Source organism: Neofelis nebulosa, chromosome 9 (genome assembly GCF_028018385.1).
Source record: "Neofelis nebulosa isolate mNeoNeb1 chromosome 9, mNeoNeb1.pri, whole genome shotgun sequence".
In the NCBI taxonomy this organism is placed as follows: domain Eukaryota; kingdom Metazoa; phylum Chordata; class Mammalia; order Carnivora; family Felidae; genus Neofelis; species Neofelis nebulosa.
The window spans coordinates 8,293,166-8,314,387 of NC_080790.1; the positions used below are offsets into that span (position 1 = coordinate 8,293,166).

Sequence of the window (21,222 nt, forward strand, 5' to 3'; positions counted from 1 at the left end):
CGGCCCCGGGGCGGGGTCCCGGCGGGACCCGCACTAGGTGGACGGCGGGGTCCGGGCTGGTGAGGGGCGAACGCCGGCGGGGTCGGGAGCGGAGATCCGGACGGAGGAGCGGACCCCGGGCGAGGGTGGACCCGAGGCGGACCTGGGGAGGGGGCGGGGCAGGGGAGAGGAGCACGGGCGGGGCGGGGCGGGGCGGGGCAGGGCGAGGGAGGGGGCGGAGATCCGGGCGGAGGAGCGGACCCCGACAGGGCGGACCCCGGCGGGGCGGCCCAGGGCGTGGGCGTGGGTGCGGGTGCCCAGGGAAGGCGGAAGGACTCAGCGCCCGGGGAGGCCCAGAGCTGAGCCGTTGCCCCTCCCTCGCGCCGCGGCCGCCTCCGCCGAGCCCCCAAGCCCGGAGCCGGAGCCCCCAGCCCCGCCGGCGCCATGGAGAAGCTGCTGCTGTTGTTCTGCAACTGGAGCACGCTGGGCGTGTGCGCCGCGCTCAAGCTGCCGCAGATCTCCGCGGTGCTGGCGGCGCGCAGCGCGCGGGGCATCAGCCTCCCGAGTTTACTTCTGGAGCTGGCGGGGTAAGGCCGGGGCGGCGGGGGCGGCTGCCCTCCCCGCTCGCCTCTGCGGCCTGGACGGCCCGGGAGCTCAGGAGCGCGCCGTGGGTCTAAATAGGGCCGGGGAGCGGGGCCGAAAGCGCCCGGCCGCTGGGGGGCACTTCCCGGGACCGCTCGCCTCCCCTGTTTATTTGCCGCTCCCCGCACGGACTGCGCGTGCCCAGCTTACAGATGGGGGAAACCGAACCCCTGGCCAGGCCCTCACCCCGCCCGTTAGCCGCAGCGCAACCGCGCGGCTTGGAACTAGGCCATTTGCACCTGAGGCCCTCTGATACACGTCCGCCCTGAGTTCCCCCTCCCCCCGCCAATACCCCTTAGCTCGGGTCTCGGTTTCCTCGCGTGTAAAGCGAGGCGTTGATCCTCCGCCTTTAGAAAGTTAACACCTGGGCTGGGGGGATTCCGAGAATGGGGGGCTCTTTGGAGGAAGGGGAGAAGGACGAATCGGGCCACAGCCAGCCAGAGAGGAGCCAGTGCCGCTGGGAGAGCGCTTATCCATCAGAAATCCGGAGTGGATGCCTTGACTCAGTATTTAAAGATGTAAGCGCGAAGAGCAGAGTTCTAAAACTCGGTTGGGAGGCCTCGAATTGGTGGGAGAGCGGGGCACGTGAAGCCCGGGAGTCTACCCGCGAGTCCCTGGCAAGGCCGGTGCTCCCCACTTTGCTCCTCGCCGCCCCCCTCCCCCCGCCCCCAACCGGCTTGTCGCACGGCGACCGGGCGGGCGGGTCCTCCGCGGAAGCACGACCCCGGGGGGCCTGGGCTGGAAAGTAGCCTGGGGCAAGGGAGGGAGAAGAAGACCTCGGGGGTGGGGGAGGTGGGGGGTCCTGCGCCCGGCGCGCCCAGCGGGGGAGATGCTTTATCAAGAGAGAGTCGGCCGACTGGCGGGTGTGTGACCCCGCTCTGATTTGCAAACGACCCCACAACATTGGGACCCCCACCCCCCACCCCCCAGGCTGGGTAGCGAGGATTGGAGAGTTCTCCACCGCCTCGAAGTGGCCGCCGCGTCAGTTCGGGTGGGGAAGGGAGAGGGGGAGGAGCGGCGGGGGAGTGTCCGGGAGGGCGTGGACGGCCTGGGGGAGGGCCACGGTTTTTAACGGGTCCCTGAGCCTGGGAAGGTGGGGCTGGCCCATTGCGGGGTGAGTGGAAGCCCGACTGATGCCCAAGGAGGCGAGTCGGGAGCCTGCCCACACGCTACAACCCGGCAGGCGCTGCCAGCAGGTGTCGGCTGTCACTCTATCCAACCGTGCACCTCGGCAACACCTGCCCTCCTGGCAATGGACGTGGGCTCGCGTGGGCGGGGGAGCTGAAGTCGGCGCGGGAGGAAGCTTCGTGCGTGTCCCGCGGGGATCGGCCGGCCTGCAGCTCACGCTTCGTGGAGGCCCAGGCAGGCAGGCTGCTGTGTGCGCGTGGCTGTGTCTAGGCCCGGCCGGATGCCACCCTCTCCCCGAAGCTGGAAGTGGTCAGGCGCTCCCTCCGCTGGATTCCGAGGTTTTATCTACACCTCGCTTTATCTTACTGGTGGGTCTGTGTGGTGGCGCTATTTTACTCGATCCTCAGGGCGCCCTAGGGAGTAAGCATTGTTTTCATCCCCAGAGAAGAGTAGCCTGAGGCGGAGGAAGTGACGCACCGTGCCCAAGTTCACCGGCAGCAGCAGGGCCCTAGGTTTCACCCGGGGCTGGCCCTTTCCATCCTGAAGCCTGGCGCACCCCCGCTCTCCACACTCACTGGGTTTTTCCGCTTCCTATCGTGGGTGGGGGGAGCGGGTTGGCAACACCCTGCCCCCTTCCCTTTTCCTTCCCCAGCCTTCGCTGGTGAGGGCCCTGGAGAAGCTGGGGGACACCGCAGGTCTGCCTGTGCCTGGTGCCCGCCTTGCCTGCCTGCCCACGAGCGCCCCCTACCGGGCCAGGAGCAGGGTAGCAGCCAGAATTCCGGCAGACAGACCCCGGAGGGCATCGCCATCAGGGGGACCCTTTATATCCTGGGAAGCAAAAGCCAGAATAAATTCTCGGGGGACGTCTGCCTGCCTTGGGTCCTGATCTGTTAACGCTAAAAGCCCATTTTTGAGAGAACCGGGTCAATGGGAGCATAAGCAGTATCTCAGTGAGACCAGAAAATGGCTTTGAATGCGGATCGGTGTGAAGTGTAAGAAAATGCCTGGAGTTTAGAAGTGCCTCCAGACGTGTGCAGGGCGACAGCCACACGCCCGCGTCAGCAAAGAAAAGGAGCTGACCAAACCTCCACTGGAGGCCCCACGTTTAGTGAGGGGGAGGCCTGCAGGGCAGACGAAGCTGGCTCAGCCGGCTGGGGGAGGGGGAGGCTGGCTGCGGGCCGCACCGTGTTTGGCGCAGAAGGCGGCACAGACGGGACCCCAGGCAGACGGGGGGGGTGGGGGGGTGCGCCCTGCCCTGCCAGCAGGCTGCTCATTTTCTCCGTTGCTGGAACAGGTGTCCCAGACAGGTTTCGGGGAGGGGAAGCAGGGAGGAAGTTGGCAGGAAGTGCATAGCGGGCACCTCTCTGCCCAGGCTGTGCCAGCGTTCCGCCCGCGCCCGGGTTCCCCGGCTGATGGGAGCGCGCCTGCCTCAGCAGCTCCAACACCCCTCCTTCCAGGCCTTCCAGGCATGCCTTCTGCTCTGCCCCCTTGTGCCCTCCTGGGTTCCAGACACAGTTCTGCTGTCTGCACCTGCTCTGGAACCTTCCGTGGGTGGGTTTTCAGACTCCCGATTCAGCCCTCCGCCCAGACAAGACAGCCCGGCGGGGGGGGGGGGGGGGGGGATGGGGGGGACTGCATCCTCTCTCCAGGCCCAGCAGGCCGACTTCTGGTGTCTGGCTGAAAATTCCTTTGGAAGAGGCTCCAGCGGGTCTCGAGCCGCTGCCTCTGTGAGCACATGTGTAGTTTTTTTGTTCAGACCTCTAGCCTGTGTGTGGAAGAAGGAAACTCCAGTCACTTTGCAGAGCGGACCAGGAATATTAACAGGTGTGTGGGGCCGCGGGTCAGACACCGTTCGGCCTGACTTTATTGTAAAGAGGGTTCTAATGTATTACTTTTTGATGAAAAGAAGGACATTAAAAATCAAAGAAGGACACCTAACTGCTCCAGGCCACAGGAGTGACAGATGGTTGTCCTTGGACGTTTGGATCCCCGAGAGAGAGCTAGAGAGAGAGAGAGCACGTGCGCACTGCAGCCTGGCCACCCAGCCTCCCTGGAGGGCCACAGTGGGGTGGGGGTTGGTGGCAGGCACCACTGCTGGTGGCCGGGGAAACTCATGCGCTCGTCTTGTCTTTTCCCTGAATTCTCATATGACCTTGGTTTCTTGGGCCTCAGTCTCCCCAAGTGGTCTGTAAAATGTGGAGGGCACGCTGGATGGCCGTGACCTCAGCTCTGACACCCTAGGGCTCGTGCCTGTCCTGAAGGTCTGTGGCTGCACTCTGGGGGGGGTGGTGCGCTCAGTGAAGAGCGAGCAGGTGGCAAAGACCCCCCAACGCCTGTTCGGATGTACCGCCCGCTCATTCGGCAAGGTCGTTGTCCAGGCTTCCTGTGCACGGGCCCCGCTGGCTGCAGCCCTGCTCTGCAGGGGTGGGTGAGCTGAAGCTGCCCCCTCCCCTGGCCCCCTGGGCTCCCCCTCAGATGTGGACAGAAAGGTGCCGGAGGCCTGGTCTGGAGACCCCCGTGCTCGGGCCACCGCTGGCCTCCCCCCATTCTGTGACTCTCGCCCCCAGCTCAGCCAAGGTCGGAAACAGGATCAAGGGCACAGGCTCCCCAGCCCACTGGGTGCTTTGTGAACCCCCCCCCCCCCCCCGCCCCCCGCCCAGCTGAGGAAATGAGAGGGAGTTACGTCTGGATGAGTGACGGAGGCTGTGGTTCACCTGGGGGATGAAACAGACTCTGAGGGGACAGCAGGGGGACTTAGGTCCTTAGGGAGCTGACTGGCTGGGCCGAGAGCTGGAGAGGCCAGAAGCTCAGGCCTTTTGTCCTGACAAGGGTCGGGTCCTCGGGTTTTTACTTGCCACCCCCCCACCAAATTCCAGCCTCTCAGAACTAGAATTTTCTTTTTTCTTTTCTCTTTTTTTCTTTCTCTCTTCTTTTTTTCTTCTTTCTTCTTTTTTCTTTTCTTCTCTTTTTTTTCTTCTCTTTTTCTTTTCTTTTTTCTTTCTTTTTTCTTCTCTTTTCTTTTTTCTTTGCTTCTCTTTCCTTTTTTCTTTTCTTTTTTCTTTCTTTCCTTCTCTTCTTTTTTCTCTTTTCCTTTTTCTTTTTTTTCTTTTTTCTTTCTTTGCTTCTCTTTTCCTTTTTCTTCTCTTTTTTCTTTCTTTTCTTCTCTTTTTTCTTTCTTTCTTTTCTTTTTTCTTTCTTTTCTTTTCTTTTTTTCTTTCTCTCTTTTTTCTTCTTTTCTTCTCTTTTTTCTTTGCTTCTCTTTTCTTTTTTCTTTTCTTTTTTCTTTCCTTCTCTTTTTTTCTTTTTTCTTTCTTTTTTCTTTCTTTACTTCTCTTTTCTTTTTTTTCTCTTCTTTTTTCTTTCTTTTCTTCTTTTTTTTCTTTCTTTTCTTTGCTTCTCTTTTTTCTTCTCTTTTCTTTTTCTTTTTTCTCTTTTCTTTGCTTCTCCTTTTTCTTTCTTTCTTTCTTTCTTTCTTTCTTTCTTTCTTTCTTTCTTTCTTTCTTCCTCATTTATTTTGAGAGAGACAACAACATTGCAAGTGGTGGAGGGGCAGAGAGAGAAGGAGTGGTGGAGGGGCAGAGAGAGAAGGGTAAAGAGGGAATCCCAAGCAGGCTCACCGCCACCAGCGCAGAGCCTGTCGTGGGGCCTGAACTCACGAAACTGTGAGATCACGACCTGAGCCGAAACCAAGTGTCGGATGCCCAACTGACTGAGCCCCCAGGCGGCCCTCAGAGCTGGAATTCTCTTAAGGGACTGATGACTGTTTATGCCTCTCACCTACTGCTCCTCCTTGACGGGGAGCACTCTGGACGGCCGCAGGGATCATCCAGGTGGTTGCTCCCCCGCTCAGGGCCAGCCAGCCTGGGGCCAGAAGCGCCGTCTCTTCTCGTCCTGGCCTGCCGCTCGGACCTCAGTGAAACTCACTTGTGCCACCATCTCCGGGGACTTGGCAGCGACCACGTGCACCACGCCCAGCTCCCAGTCAGTCCCGGATGCTCGAAAAGCTGCGGGCAGTATTAAGTTACCGTCCCGCGCTCTGTGTGCGAAATCTCCCCCCACCCCCTGACGTTTCCAGGTGCCAACCAGCAGGTCCAGGGTTTTGCACACGAACCCGGGCTCCTGGGCGCTGGCCGGGCCTCCCCGCCGCCCTGTGCTGGGCCGGCCCCAGCTCAGACGCTCCCCCTCTCTCCCCAGTTTCCTGGTGTTTCTCCGGTACCAGTGTTACTATGAGTACCCGCTGCTGACCTACCTGGAGTATCCCATTCTCATCGCACAAGGTAACCGGCCCCTCGGACCCCCCCCCCAACCCCGGGTCGGGCAACAGCCCTTGGGCCCCCCCTCCCGCCTCCCTCACAGCCTTTCTCTTTCAGACGTCCTCCTCCTGCTGTGTGCCTTCCATTTCAACGGGAACGTGAAAGGAGCAGCCCCGTACATGGCCCTGTATCCTTTTCGTTGTCCAGGAATCCGATGGGACTGGGGAGTCAGGTGCTTTGGCCAGAGCCGCGTTCTTGTGGTCAAACTGAAAAAGATCCCAAATGCGCGTGAGTGAATATGTACCCTGCCCGGGGCCTCCCCCCACCCCGAGCCCCGGGCGCCAGGCCGGTCCCAGCTTCATTCTTCAGGGGAGGCGGAGACATTTCTTCTTCCCTGAGAAAATGTCCCCCAAGTATGTGAAGTCATAATAACGGGAATGTCTGTCGTGAACTCAGAGGCCACTAACGCGCCCTCTCTGCCCGACAGTGTGGGCGTGCGGGTTCTGGACGGCTGGTTCAAAGCGAAAATCGTGGCCAAGACATTAGAAGGGACTTGGTGGTGGCGGGTGGGCGGGGCATCTGGTCGTGACACAGACCTATGCTCACTCACGGTGCCTCTTCTGTGAACAGGGGCCGGGCTCTTGTTTCGGTTCTGTAAACCTTCAGAGGTTCTCTTGGGAATTCACGGTCCTTAAAAAGCCAGGAAAGCCTTTCCAGTGGCAGCCAGTTAATGCGGCCGTGTCTGCGAAGTGACCCGAGCGGGTTACTCGTACACCCGCAGGGTGGAGGAGAGAGGGAGGGCACCCTTCCTGTCTGCGCTGGGCTGGGCGCCTTGGGACGTGAAGGCTGGGGGACACCTGCTGCGGCCACCCCCTGGGTGTTCGTGGGCACAGGCCGGGAGCTCCCTAAGCTGCAATCGTCCTGTCCCGTCCCACCTGTGAAATGACACAGTCATGCCTACCTTGTGGCAAGGATCACAGTACCAGGAGCACAGGACAAGCTGAGCAAGGGGCAGCCTCACGGCAGCTGTCCGACTGGGCGGCTGTGTAGGGAGGGGACTGAGTCCTGACCCCCTGCTGTCTGTACCCATCCTCCCCACTCAGCTTCTCTCTGCGCAGCTCTGCCCAGCTGGTAAAAGGGTCTTGAAAACAGCACTTTGAAGATGAAGAGCGTCGTGTCGTTTACTGTTTAAATAAAATATGACAATTTACCTTTGTACGGGTGGTGAGGCTGTGGACTGCAAAAGCTGGGCAGCTCCCTGGATGAGCGGGATACTTATAACTTCCTCCTGTGAGTGGTGATGAACCAGAAGTAGGGTTACCATAGTAACTGATTTTTTTTTTTAAGCATAAGTATGTCCCAAATAGTGCATGGGTCATACTATACTAAAAGACTGTTTTTGTTGGTCTGAAAATTCAAATTTAACTGGGTGCCCTCTGTTTAAGAAACTGAGTTAGAGTGTTTTAAAAACAAGACTTCATCTGCCTAGGTTCCAGCTGCCGTTCTGGCGTTGACCAGGTTGCCAGGAATTCGTTCTAGTCACACCGGGCATTGTCTCTTTCGATCCCTCCATTTAAGTAATGTCATTCATTATAATCGTAGCGCGCTGGGTGTCTGTGATGTGCACCAAGGCACTGAGGGGGTAGATGGGGCAAAGGAACGTTAAGACCGTTTTGCGGATAAGCAAACCAAGGTCAAAAGAAGGAATGGGACTTGCCCAAGGTCACAGCAGAGGCTGGTGGTCATCCCCTCACCCGCCCGGCTTCTGGAGCCTGACTTTCTGTGCTTTTTGCCGCCTCACTGGGCGTGATGAAAATCCGCTCTCATTCTTCCTGTCTCCACCTGGGTTTACACTGGGGTTAGCAGGAAAGGGGGAAAGAGAGTTTCACGTGACCCCAGTTTTGCAGAACGTGCCTGCCCTATAATGTTGAGCTGCTTCTTTAAATGCTTCACTTTTGACATCACCCTGGAGAGGTCTGCATGGCTGGGAATGAAGTGGGCGGGTAGAATCGTTTAGAACCACAAAGGCAGGGCGCTTGGCAGTTTTCTTCCGTGATCTGCTGTGATGTTGAGCCATTTTTGTCTTTTCCAAATCGGACTGGTCCTCGCAGAGCCTTTCCCAGGTTGGCTTATGTGCGTCACCTCCGTGCTCTTGGCGTGTCCCCACGGGCGCGGGGTGGGGGGCGGCCGAGCCACTGCTGTCTCCCTTAGCGCTCGGTAGATTTGTGGCCTCGTGGTTCGTCCTTCCCCTGCAGAAGTGGATCATAGATCTGGCCATGGTAAGTGCATCGCCCCTGGAGAAGAGAGACCGCCGTTCCTGCAAAGAACTTGATGGGCCGAGTGTTTAACCTGCTTATTGAAGGATAAAGGGGTGAAAGTGCAGTCCTACCCCAATGTTACAAGACGTTAGTCTCACTTAGGCGTTTGGTAACATTTTCTTCCTTTTTGTGGGGGCCATAGAGCACCTGGCTGGGGAAGTAATTAACAGCAACAGAACGAGCAACGAGCAACGGTGGTAGAATGAGCCTAAAATAGCTTCTTATCAGGTTAATGATTACACATTGGCTACATACTCATTTTTTTTTTAATTTTTTAATTTTTTTTTTAAATTTATTTTTGAGAGAGAGAGAGAGAGAGAGACAGAGCATGAGTGGGGGAGGGGCAGAGAGAGAGAGGGAGACAGAATCAGAAGAAGGCTTCAGGCTCTGAGCTGTCAGCAGAGTCCGACTTGGGGCTTGAACTCGAGAACTGCGAGATCTCGACCTGAGCCGAAGTCAGAGGCTTAACCGGCTGAGCCACCCACGGGCCCCATACTCATGATTTTTTTTTTAACTTTGCCCCTCTCCCCCCCGAAACATTTTTGTCCTTGGAAAACGGTTAGCCCTGTGCGTTTATCCTACCTTGGGTAAGGCCCCAAAGTCCCATAGTGTGAGAATAGGGCTCCGAGCGTGGGTCAGGGAGCATTTGAGCCCAGATCCTCTCTCCAAAGTGACTGGATTCCGCTTCTCCACCCAAAGGGAGAAGGAGAAGGATCCGTGGTCACCAGTCACTGCCTGCCACACCCAGGCTCATGAACTTCACCACCCCCTCCCCAGCGCCTTGGCTGTGACCCTTGCTTGGAAAGCAAACTTGGCTCCGTGTTACATTCCAACCTTGTGACCTACGGGGAGCAAATGGGCAGGGTTTTAGCATAAATATGTCCCAAATATTGCACGGGACGTACCTATGCTAGAAATTACTTGTTGTTGATCTGAAATTCAAGTTTCCCCGGGCGTTGTGTATTTTTATTTGCGAAATCTTTCCGGGCCTTGGTTATGAAGACTCCTCCTTCTTGATTCCGAAGATGGCATTTCCTCCTGAAGACGGATCCGGTGGAAGGTCCAGTAGGCGCGGTTAGCGTATCTGCTCGGCAGTGGCCTTCCCCCTGACACGAGTGGACAGGGCCCTACCTAAGTCCTCGTGCCCAGGCTTTCCGAGGCCCAGTCCTCCGTGCTCGCGGTCCCGACCCGACTCCCCACCGGCCGGGGCTGCAGATGCCGTCTTCCCACCTGGGGTCAGTCGTCCGAGCCATGTGCTTCCGGCGTGACCTGTGTTCAGATCTGAGCACAGGCCCTTGCTCTCTGCCTGGAGTGCTCACTCGCCCGGACTTCTCCACAGTCCTCCCATGTCCCAGCCGCCCCTTCCCTCCTCCATCTTTACCAGGACGTGTTGCTGTAACCCAATAAGAACGGGTCAAGGGCCAGCCCCGCAACAGGTGCGGGGGACCGAGCAGAGCCAGACCCGATGCCCCACCCCCAACCCAGTCATGTTGCTTTCCTCCTGAGGGTGCACCCACCCATCTTATCTATCCATCCATCTTATCTCTCTATCCATCTGTCCATCTATCTTATCATATCCATCCATCTATCCATCTATCTTGTACCTTTCTACCCATCCATCTTATCTGTCCATCCATCCACGCACCCACCCATCTATCTTATCTATCTATCTATCCATTCATCCATCTTCTCTATCCATCTATCCTATCTCTCTCTCTCTCTCTCTCTCTCTCTCTATCCATTCATCCATCTATCTTCTCTATCCATCTATCCTATCTCTCTCTCTCTCTCTCTCTCTCTCTCTCTCTCTCTCTCTCTTATCTGCTTTTATTGGCAGGTGGTCAGATGGATAAGCCTTTGTGGCCATCCAGTGATCCTTACTCCCACCTCCACACCAGCTGCACGCCCACCAGTTACCCACTGAACAGTGGGACTGGTGCATTTATAAACCAGCATCTCGCTGCTGCCTGCTTTTTCACTGAACCCGGGCTTTGTCCTCGTACAAACCGGTTGTCTCTTGTCCTGACAGTTTGGCTTCAGAAGCACGCTCAGTATATGGCACTCTTGTTTCTTTAACTGAGGGACTCCTAACTTTCTCATGTTTTGCCTGCAAACAGAATCTAAGTACTTTCATCAGCGTGGCCAGCAAGTTTGCTCAGCTCCAGTACCTGTGGAAGACCAGGGACTCAGGCACCGTGAGCGCCCTCACCTGGAGCCTCGCTGCATACACCTGTGCAAGTAAGAGCCAGACGCCGTCCACCCGTCAGGGTCCCACAAGCTTTAATCCTTTGCACATAGAACCTCCAAGTGGATCCGTATTTATGATTCTGATGGCACACAGGCTACTTTCCAGTCTCTGCAAGATCCCTATTCCACTTGCTAAAAACAAATGTGAAACACCCCTTTCTCCAAAAATCTGGCTGAACATCAACAGTCCTCTTTTGCTCTTTGAAAAGCATCAATAGGTTGATTATATTGAATCCACTAACTTGGTTTTAAAATATGACCCTTTCTGATGTAACAGATGAGAGATGAAAAGCATACATTGGCTTTTGAGAATGAATAGACTTTGCCAGGGTGTTTTCCTGGAGCCATGTTATTTGGTCTCAAGTTCAGAATTTCCACTGTTCATCTGGATTCTTGCAGGAACCTAAAATATATACACACACACACACACATATACCTATATATATACCTATATATATATACATATATATACCTATATATATATACATACATATATATACATATACATACATATACATATATATATACACACGCTATTTTAGGTAGAAAACTTTAAAAATTCAGGGCTATGACGTTACTTAGATTTATTAGTTTTAGGTATTTGAACTATGCTTCATGTTTCTTCTCCATCAGGGGTTTCTGGAAGGGGTCTTTACGTCCCAAGTTATGTAAAATTAAGGCTTCTTGGGTTTTATTTTTAGCTTGAGATGTTGAAGTGTTATGAGATATATATATATTATATATATATATATATATAATATATAATATATATATAGTTAGGAAATATATATACATATATTCATGTATATATGTATATAAGTGTGTATATATATATATGTATATGTATATGTATATGTATATATATGTTTCTGGAATTGCTGATTTGATATATTACTTATTAGCTCCCTAATTTTACCTTCAGGTAATCTTAAGTGTTGTTTCTTAAATTTTCTTGTAGGAAATCTTCGGAACTTGTAACTTTAGAGACCATGTATTACATTTCCATCTGTTTTGCATGGTACTCTGTGCTTGAACGTGTCCTTAAATACATACTGGATACATGACAAACTGAGGATTATAACTTTATGGGGAAAAAGTGAACTGGCTTTAAACCTCATTTCCTAAATGTGTGATGTATGAGGCAGAGGGAGAGTTTTGTGTGGGTGGGTTCGGGTCAGGAAGGAAGGGCAGGCGTTGAGTTACAGGTAGTGTCCTCGAAATCCCACGTCACATCTCCCACACGTGTCTCCTGTGGCCACGAAGGAAAGCGCTGTACCAGACAAACGAATTGAACGGAACAGTTCTAGTTAGACCTTTAGGGAAATCATTGCCCTTTGCTGGGCCTCAGTTTCCTTTACCTAGAAAATCTCTACAAAAGAAGGGGGTCAAGTTCAGTCATTTAAAAACCTTGCTTTTTGTTAGTGGAAGCCTTTCTTTATTATTATTATTATTATTATTTTTTAATTTATTTATTTTGAGAGAGACGGCGTGAGTGGGGGAGGGGAGGGGCAGAGAGAGAGGGAGACAAGAGAATCCCAGGCAGGCTCCGTGCTGTCAGCAGAGCCCGATGTGGGGCTCCAACTCATGAAGCCGTGAGATCATGACCTGAGCTGAAGTCGAGAGTTGGACACTTAACCGACTGAGCCACCCACCCAGACATCTCTGTTGTTAGTAGAAGCCCGTCTTTAAAGTAAACCTTACCAGAAGTCCCATACGTATGAGATTTTCCAAACGTGCTCTTTGGGGTGGGGGAGCTGTGGCTGGGCACACACCGTGGGTTCTCGGCTTCTCCCCGGTCCCTTGGGCAACACTGCTTCTGCTCTTAGGAGAGCCTCAAAACCACTGGGCTAGGACGCGTGGCTGGCTTTGAGAGGTTTTATAAAATACAGTACCGATTTGGTGTTCCGTACTACCAGGATCTTTCAGGAACAGTTAGCATCTATTCCTGTATTTGAAATGGGAAGACGTTAGCTGAATACCGACATGGCTGAGAAGCAAGTTGACATTGTTGAATATCTTCTCTTTCAGCAAGAATAATAACAACGATAATGACCACCGGCGATCTTACGAGTAAGCGAAATCTTTTTTCTTCCCATTTTTTTGGACTGCGTGCCCTTGGTGGCTCCTTCCCTTGTAAGTTGTCTCAGGGTTTCACGGATCAGCTTGCTCCACGTACAGTTAGAGGCCACGGTGTATTCCCGGGCGTCAGCCCCCGCTTACAGGGCTGAGCACCTACTTCGTCTTAGCGCCGGGGATACGGCCTGCAGCACGAGGTCGTAGACTGCCGTCCTCGTGACGCTTCCACGCCAGCGGTGGGTGGAGACGGACGGTGCGGTCAGCGCACAATTAGCTACTCAAGAATACTGGGAAATGTGTTCTGGAAAAGCAGGCCAGGAGGAGCACCTGATGGGGGAATGTGACCTGGCTGGAGAGGCCTGGGGAGGTGAATTTGAAGAGAGAGATGGGGGGACGGGGGAAGAGACGATGACAAGCCCGTGAGCGGGGGACATGTGGCTCAGCCATGGAGAGTGAACAGGAGGGCTGGGGGTGAGTGAGGACGGACTCTACTGAGGTGACAATCATTAGACCCCCACATCCTTGTGTTTTTTGTTTTTTTTTTTTTTAAGGGGGACACTGTGATGGAGGAGAAAATACGTGGGTTGGTGTAAAAAGAACTTAGTAATTCCCTAGGCTGTTTTCCACTCCCCAGCCAAGCGTATACATTTTTGGAAAAGAATGAAAACAAATGGTGTCACCCGTTCTATGAAGACTAGAGACATGTCCCTGGTACACATACCGGTTAATTGTTCCTTGAGAAATATGGCTACAGGAGAGTGAGGCACCCCTGTCCCTTTGCAGAGACTGTATTTTGGGCTGCAACACCTTCTGTCAGCAGTGAGCAAAACACTAAAAGTACTGTGGTCAAACCATAAACTTGGGTCAAGTGGGGAAAGAGGTCTGAGTCTTCTCCGCAGGACTTGAAGAATTCTGTGTATGGGAAGAAGAATCCAGCCGCAAGGAAACAACAAAACGAACCTACGTATTAAAATTTTGGAAGATTGAGAATGTTCTAGCTATGGTTTGCTTTGTAATTAAAGTGACAGCTGTTCCTGAAAGCCATCAGTATATCTGGGGACAATCTTTTAAGAACAGCTTAGCTGGTATCTTACAAATGTTTCACAACCACAAAGATACATTAACTCTCCTCAGGAGAGTGTTCATCGAGTCACTTACGGTAAAGTGCTCTCCCCCCAGAAATATTTGGAACCAGCGTTGTTGAAAAGTTCCCACGAGGCGGTGTTGTGAATCTTATGTGGTAGACGGGGGTAGGGGCGGGCAGTTATTTAGGCTTTTAGGCTTCTACTTAGAGCGGTAGGGCAGGAGCGATTTTGCATTCGAACATGAAAACAGTACTCTTTAACACGTACTTTTTCTTTTTGATCGATTTCAGTTCTCACACGTTTCGTGATCATGCTTGCTTTAAACGTGTGGGTAACCACCACGGTCCTTCGCTACAGGAAGACGGCGGTAAAGGCTGAATAACAGATGCACTGCCCCTCCACACGAAGTGGATTCGTAATAACTGAACCACAGCTCACTGCTGAATCAAGGTCTCTTAGAAGTTTAGTCAATTGCTTCAGAAACGCTGAATTGAAGCCAGATGTATTTCGGACAGGAGCCACTTAAACACTTGTTGAGAAATGTTGATTTCCTTCCCACTCCTCCCCTTCGTGAGGCGGAGGCAGGTCTCAGACACCTGCAAGTCGAGCAGTCGAGACGACGCTCTTCAGCTTTCAGAATCTTCTAAGAAATAAATCCTCTCTAGAGCACAAATGATTATGAACGGAGTGGGATTTTACTCAGTCAGAAGTGGAATTGTAGTAAATTACCAGGGTCACTTTCTGGGGCGTTTTTTTTAATATAGATGTAACAGGATGGCCTTGCTGGATCCTAATACAGGATAATGCCTCCTTAGGCTATAGTAAGGATATCGAGGCAAGCAAAAACTAATTGGCTCGAGTTTATATACCCAAGTAGTGCTATAACTTCATATAGTGCCTTTAATTCCTAAGGAAAGGTCGATTGGCTGCAGTCTCTACAGCAGCAGGATGAGGCAGTCCCGATGAACTTTCTGATTCAAGCACCATGCTGCCATCTTTAAGAGTCACACCTTTGAAAAACAAAAATGTCCACTGAAAATAGGTGCAGTAAAAGGTATTGCTGGGGTGCTGTCAACTTCTTACGGATTTTATTCTTGTTATATTCTAAACGTGATGTTAGGATTATTGGACACTGCATTTTACCGTAAAAGTTTATAAACGCTAGAATTTAAAAGCTCTTTCCCTTTATAATTGAATGGCATTGTTATATGTAATAAGTAAATGATGTTTATTAGAAAATGTTTTAGTGTCCTATGTAAGATCAATAAATCATTCTGTAGTTTTTAAAATCCTAGTTGTCATTTTTTTATTTATTTACGTAAGCTCTACACTCAACGTGGAGCCTGAACTCACAACCCCGAGATCGAGTCACATGCTTATATTAACTGAGCCAGCCAGGCATTCCTCAGTTGCCAATTTAAAAAAAGTCCAAGTGAACCTTTTCTCATATGCAATTATAATCTAACCATTAGGAATAAATACAAATTAGGTGATTTGGGTCCATTTTATTTAAATATACTTATTAGAAATTTATCATTGCTTAAAGCTTCTCCTTTAAGAAAATACTATCTTAGGGGCGCCTGGGTGGCCCCGTCAGTTGAGCGTCTGACTCTTGATTTTGGCTCAGGTCCCCATCTCATGGTTCATGAGCTCAAGCCCCGCGTCGGGTTGCATGCTGACAGGATCCCGCCTGGGATTCTCTGCCTTCCCACCCCCCCACTCCACACTCTCTCTCTAGGCCTGTCTCTCTTAAGTAAACTTAAAAGATAAAAAGAATACACACTCTTAGGTGAACAGTTCCCCATTTTTTCCCCCTTTGGCAGAAAAGGGAACAAACATTTGAACTATTCCAGATATCCTACACACATTATCATATTTAATCCTACAACAATCCTGTAAGTAAAAGTCTCCGTTTTACAAAGGATGTAAACACTGAAGCTGAGTGGATAACCTGTCCCGGATCGGGCAGCCAGTAAGTATCCTAGATAAGAACCCACTGGTTACAGGGGCGCCTGGGTGGCTCAGGCGGTTGAGCATCCGACTTCGGCTCAGGTCATGATTTCGCGGTTCATGGGTTCAAGCTCTGTGTCAGGCTCTGTGCTGACAGCTCAGAGCCTGGAGCCTCTTTCGGATTCTGTGTCTCCCTCTCCCTCTCTGCCCCTCCCCCGCTCATTCTGTCAAAAATAAAACAACAAAAAAAGAACCTACTGATTACCAAAGAAGTAACTTTCTTGAAAACTACCTCTCAGCAAAACAGGCACTCTGCATCTTTTCCTTATCCTGGACACTCAAATGAGATTGTTCGACTTGCAAGTCCCTCAAAATACCTAAATCAGGCCAGCAACAGACTCCTTATTGAAATTCTATTTTTATTTCTCCACGGACTAAAAGACACGGCTGAGCATTCACAGGTCTGTGACCTTAGTTATGATTTGTTTTGCTACACACCCATCTTTTTATATGTATCTTTCAGGGAAGGCAAACATTCTGGGTAAGTATCAGAAGGCTGCAGCATTCTGGGACTGTTTCACAGGAAGAGTATGAAAATGCTCAGGTCTTAATTTCTTTTATTTAATTTTTTTAATATAAAAAGCAGGCATAAAATACAATTACATTACTACAAAGATGCAACAAAAATTTTTTAAAAAGATCGGGGGGTACGATTTTTGTTCAGAGGGGACGGCTGATCAAATATTTACGATTATCTAAACCATGCAGTTCATAACTTAATACAATTCCAAACAAAACTCATTACTATGGGGAAGGGAATCAGGGACAGGCCCCCCAAGCATAATATTCAGCACTGTCACACAGCGCCTATTTTCAAAGTGCTTTGTGAATCAACTATGGTGTCTTCACACCAGAGGGAAACTGAAGCCTTCTTCCAGGGGAGGAGACGTGATTCAGTAGCAGTGTCCACACAGACCGAGAAACTCAGAAGTGACTTCCTCTCACAGAATACTGAACATGTTATTTAAAGCATGTTTCAATAAAGTAATACAGCGTCTTAAGTTTCTCTATTTTACCACCAGAATCCTGTGGGAACAGATTAACAACAGCAGCAAAATTTCTTCAACTGTGGTTTGGCAAACCTAGAGTATTTCTTTTTGAAGGTCTACAGATGAACTGACACAAAAGACATCGTTCAGAGCCAGATTTGTGACTCCGGCACAGGTCCATTTTAAAACACTCACCTTATTTTAGGTTTCTCGGTATCCTTTAGATAGCTAAAGGCATTTACAAATTGCAGATTTTTTAAAAATCTTGCTTCTAGATAGCACGTTTTAATACTTTTCAAAACCTCACTATCCATTAATTTTTAACAGTAATACCGGCACCAGTTTTCCTTCTGCTTCGGTCTCGCTATCCCCACTAAAGAAAAGTAAAAAATCCAACTAAGAAAATCCCAGCATTCACTACTTCTTAGTTCTCAATAGGAGGTATTTATGGCTCTAGGAGAAATCAGGTGTGAAGAAATAAGCAACTTTCGGTCTTGCATTTATCTGGGAAGCTTTGGAGCCTCAAGAAAAAGAGAAGCTGGCACAAAATCAGGTTGTTAAACCAAGTCAATATTGTATTTAATGAGTGCTGGGAAGAGGACATTTGGATGGGGGTATGCATTCATGCACGTACGTGAAATCAGCAAAAGGGTAAAAAGCAAACTCTTACCCAAGGTCAGAATTTTTATTAAGCGCATTTCCATTAGCTGGAGAAACGACCTAAAAACCCTTACGTTAAACCATATAATGTGAAGAATCTCCATGGGAGAGATTTTTTCCCACCCCTTAGAATACTTTCTTTTCCCCAAAGAACTTCACATTAATTTTCCTTGTATAGTTGCAGCACACCATGATTCTCCATATTCTCTAATATATACAGCATTCAAAATTTAAACTTTTGCCATTTTTACTCAAATATTTCAATTACTCATGTGTAAACTTCAAATTATTTCACCTTAATAAAGTTTATTAAAAATATATATATATATATATATACTCTCCAATTCAGAATAATATGATAGAACCTCCCATAGTGTAACAAAATCTTTATATAAAATATTAATTCAGTCTCCTTTTAACAAGTCTAATGAATGGAAATATTATTCTATATAAATTTTATATAGTTCTCATTTTTAAATCTTAAAAACAAAACAAACAAAAAAAAAAAAACCAAAAACCAAAACAAAACCCCAAAAAAACAAAAGCTGTGTCCCCAAGCCAGAACCGCAGAACATCCCGGGGAGGGAAATGGCATGCGTGTCCGGACTCAGCACAGACAGCGTGAGAGAGCGTAGGCGGGACAATGTGAGAATGACAAGATTCAGGTTTAGACCATCAGGCCAGAGGCCACGGTTCAATTTCCACAACAGTGTCTTTATTTTGGGGGTCTAACTCTTTAAACATTTCTACACTGACCCCAAGGGGAGTCGATGAAAAAGGTCTATTTCCTTCATTGAAATATTAGATGATGTATTTCAGTATCACACCAACTCTGTGTGTATATAAAGAGACTAATAAAAGACTACATACTTTTTTTAAACTTGATAACTTAGCATTGATGCATACTGTAGCAGTAAAAAACACATTTTTCTGGGATAATGAGAAATATGGCAGAAGTGGTCCTGCATAACCTACAACTTTAACATCATTTAAAAAATAAAAACCAAGTTAAGAGCCTCTGAGGCCACTTCTTCCTAGTCACCAGTTTTCTTAACCCAATACTGAAATATTGCCATACTCAGTTGTGTGTTTGAGGGATCACATTTAAATATTTAAAATATATCTACAGTATGTCTTAGTTTTCTTTATATTTGAGATAATCTTAGAATCTTGAGTGTGAAAATGTAGAAATAGTCACAAATGTCTCTGCCAGAAATAAAAACACATCTAGGGTAGCCAGCAAATTCAAAGCGAAGCAAACATTTCCTACTCATACACTAATACTGAGGTCTGTAAGCAGAGTGGGATGAATAATAAACATAAAAGATATATTAGTTCCAATATTATCCATTATTGTTTCTATCACAGGTACTTAAAAAAAAATTCTGTTATACAATCAAGATAGTCTGACACTGATAACTATTACATGTAAAAATAGTGCACTATTTTTCTTTTGCAAAGCGAATTTGCATCCTAAGAGCTGGTAAACACTTTTGTTCAAAATACAGAAAAAGGTGAGACATTTAAAAAAATTAAATTAAGGCATTCAAAATGGGTAAAGTTGCCTATCATGAAGCATTAGGAAACTGACAGAATGAACTTCAAACTTCTCGTTACAGTAACTGCTTAAACATGATCATGCAGCTTCCATGGGGTATACACAAACGAGGGATACAAACTTCAACGTTATGGCTTTATACAAGTGCATAGTTGCAACTGCAGTTTGTTAGGATATCTGATTACTGTATGTAAAAAAATAAATGGGACATTTGAAGAACCCTCTTGCAGTAATACAGTACTATGTATATGTGTGTGTGTGTGGGTGTGTGTGGGTGTGTATTGTATATATATGTACATATATATATACATACATATTCACATGTACATATATGTATATATACATACACACCCACACACACACCCACACACACACAGTATAATGGTCACTTCTTAAAGATGCAGTCTCCATCACTGTAGTGGAACCCATTCCCAGACTCTTCTGGTGAATGTGCTGGTGAAATCTCTCTGTTGAAGCTGAAAAGATGATTTCTTTAACTCTTCTCAAGCCTTTTGTGCAATGTAGTGTGAGTGACTGCCAAGAGAGCTTCATGGAACAGCTTTGGAAGAGTTGCATGATATTCTTACTCTATTAACCAATCACTGTTGGTTCAACATGTTGTTCCAAAGGAGAGCAGAAAATCTCCCAAGATTTATAATTTATATTGCAGGAATAAAGGGAAATGTGTGTGTGTGTGTGTGTGTGTGTGTGTGTGTGTGTGTGTGTGTGTATCAGTCTCTCAGGAAAATATAGCTTTTTAAGAAATTTTGGGCCATCATATTTCAGTCTTGTTTTAACTGGAAGAATATGACCACCTTGAATAACAACTGCATTCACAGAAGGCAGCTAGCTGGAAAAAAAAAAAAAAAAAAAACAACAAAGTTAGTTGATACAGTAAAATACTTTAAGAGATTGTTAAATTCTTTGAAAAGGCATTCCATTTATATCATTAAACTATGTAGTCTTCCAACCCCTATGCTTCTAACACCTAAATCATACATAAAACATATTTACTATATTACTTTTCTGATTTTTAGGTACATGCAATTATATTCTTATATTTTCCTACAAACACAACACACAAGTTTTAATACGGTTAACTGGCCATTAGGGTTAGATAATACGTCATGGAGTAAGTCAGGGGAGTGTTAAGTTTGCCTTGGAGATTAAGTGCTCCCGACTCATGTAGCTGAACGAACAGTGGACTTTTGGATCAGGTTCTATTGGACTATTTGACTCTTAGTCACATTTTTTTAAATCTATGACATGGGAACAAACACATTGTTACAGTAAGTATATGTAAAAATCTCTGTAAATCTTGGTTATAAACACCTCCCAATGATACATGATTTAAGTCTATTTTTGCAATATGCTCCCGTAGGTTAAGGCAGATATTACTTCTTTTAAATCCATTCTACGTAAAAGGTTTAATCATGAGGTTCAAATTTCCTTTAGCCACTGTTAACCGAAGGTTTTGTTTGTTTTTTTGTTTTTTTTTTGTAACCAAACTATTTTATTTGTTCTACAAGCACAAGAACTTTCACAGCATATCAGTAGCACTCTTCGGCAAGGGTAACATTATCTTTTCACAAAGCAAACGTTTCACAGCATCACAAAGAAAAGCCAAATCAGAAACAGCTATTTCACAGCACTTATTAGACTTAACAAAGTTTTTACAGTTTCAATTCTTGCAGGTTAGAAAGAAAGAGGAGGGAAGGAGAGAGGGATGAGGGAAAAGGAATCCCATGCTATGTTCACAAACTAGTACAGTTGTAGGAACTTGAAATCATTGTAAATTTCACTTGTCTGAATATCTGAATATAGATTCTTTGGAATGAAAAAAAAAAAAAAAAGTACTAGAATCAGCTTCTTTTGTTACGTCTACATGTTCTATTCCTAAGAGAAAAAACGAATTCAACTGTATTGAAAATATGTAGCTAAAAAAGATTCTGAACATAGCATTTCACTTTTATAACTTAACATGGAAATTTCAGTTAGAAGCTTTTCTGAAAACTACTTTTCAAATATATTATTAAAAATAAAAACAATAAAATTCAAAAACTAGTCAAAACCAATGAAAACCCAAGTGCAAATCACATGCACTACTTGGAAATACTAAGATAACTCATTTTTCATTTTTTTGATTTACCCCATTTATTTCTTCAGAAATCAAAAACATCGTCATCATCATCACCACCATCAACATCATCAAATGACCAATCCCAGTCTTTAAATGCCAAATCAAGCAATCTGCAATAGGAGGTTTGTAAATTTACA

At 48.0% G+C, this 21,222-nt stretch overlaps 2 protein-coding genes across 11 annotated transcripts in view; one reads left to right on the plus strand and one right to left on the minus strand.

Annotated features, from left to right (window-relative positions):
• The first annotated feature begins 254 nt into the window (after window positions 1-254).
• Window positions 255-15,017, plus strand: SLC66A3 (solute carrier family 66 member 3). 6 transcript variants are annotated; one of them, XM_058682550.1, is made up of 8 exons: window positions 573-1,139; window positions 3,506-3,573; window positions 5,944-6,026; window positions 6,120-6,189; window positions 8,224-8,281; window positions 10,438-10,558; window positions 12,596-12,637; window positions 14,019-15,017. In XM_058682550.1, the coding sequence occupies exons 1-8, from the start codon at window positions 1,008-1,010 to the stop codon at window positions 14,108-14,110; spliced, it is 666 nt and encodes a 221-aa protein (XP_058538533.1). In that variant the 5' UTR covers window positions 573-1,007; the 3' UTR covers window positions 14,111-15,017. The 6 variants fall into 6 exon arrangements, with proteins under 6 accessions (XP_058538534.1, XP_058538533.1, XP_058538531.1 ...); XM_058682547.1 differs by lacking the exon at window positions 573-1,139 and adding an exon at window positions 1,617-2,117; XM_058682551.1 differs by lacking the exons at window positions 573-1,139; window positions 3,506-3,573 and adding an exon at window positions 255-566.
• A 4,255-nt stretch (window positions 15,018-19,272) lies between these two features.
• The window catches only part of ROCK2 (Rho associated coiled-coil containing protein kinase 2), a 135,313-nt gene continuing 133,363 nt past the window's right edge, over window positions 19,273-21,222 (minus strand). For 2 of the 5 annotated variants that reach the window (XM_058682541.1, XM_058682546.1), the window contains 2 exons: window positions 21,095-21,195; window positions 19,273-19,795 (listed from right to left, as the gene is read on the minus strand). In XM_058682541.1, coding sequence (XP_058538524.1) covers window positions 21,108-21,195 — 88 coding nt within the window. In that variant the 3' untranslated portion in view covers window positions 19,273-19,795; window positions 21,095-21,107. Of the gene's footprint in view, window positions 19,796-21,094; window positions 21,196-21,222 lie in introns of those variants that run through there. The other 3 variants (XM_058682542.1, XM_058682545.1, XM_058682544.1) reach the window with 2 other exon arrangements.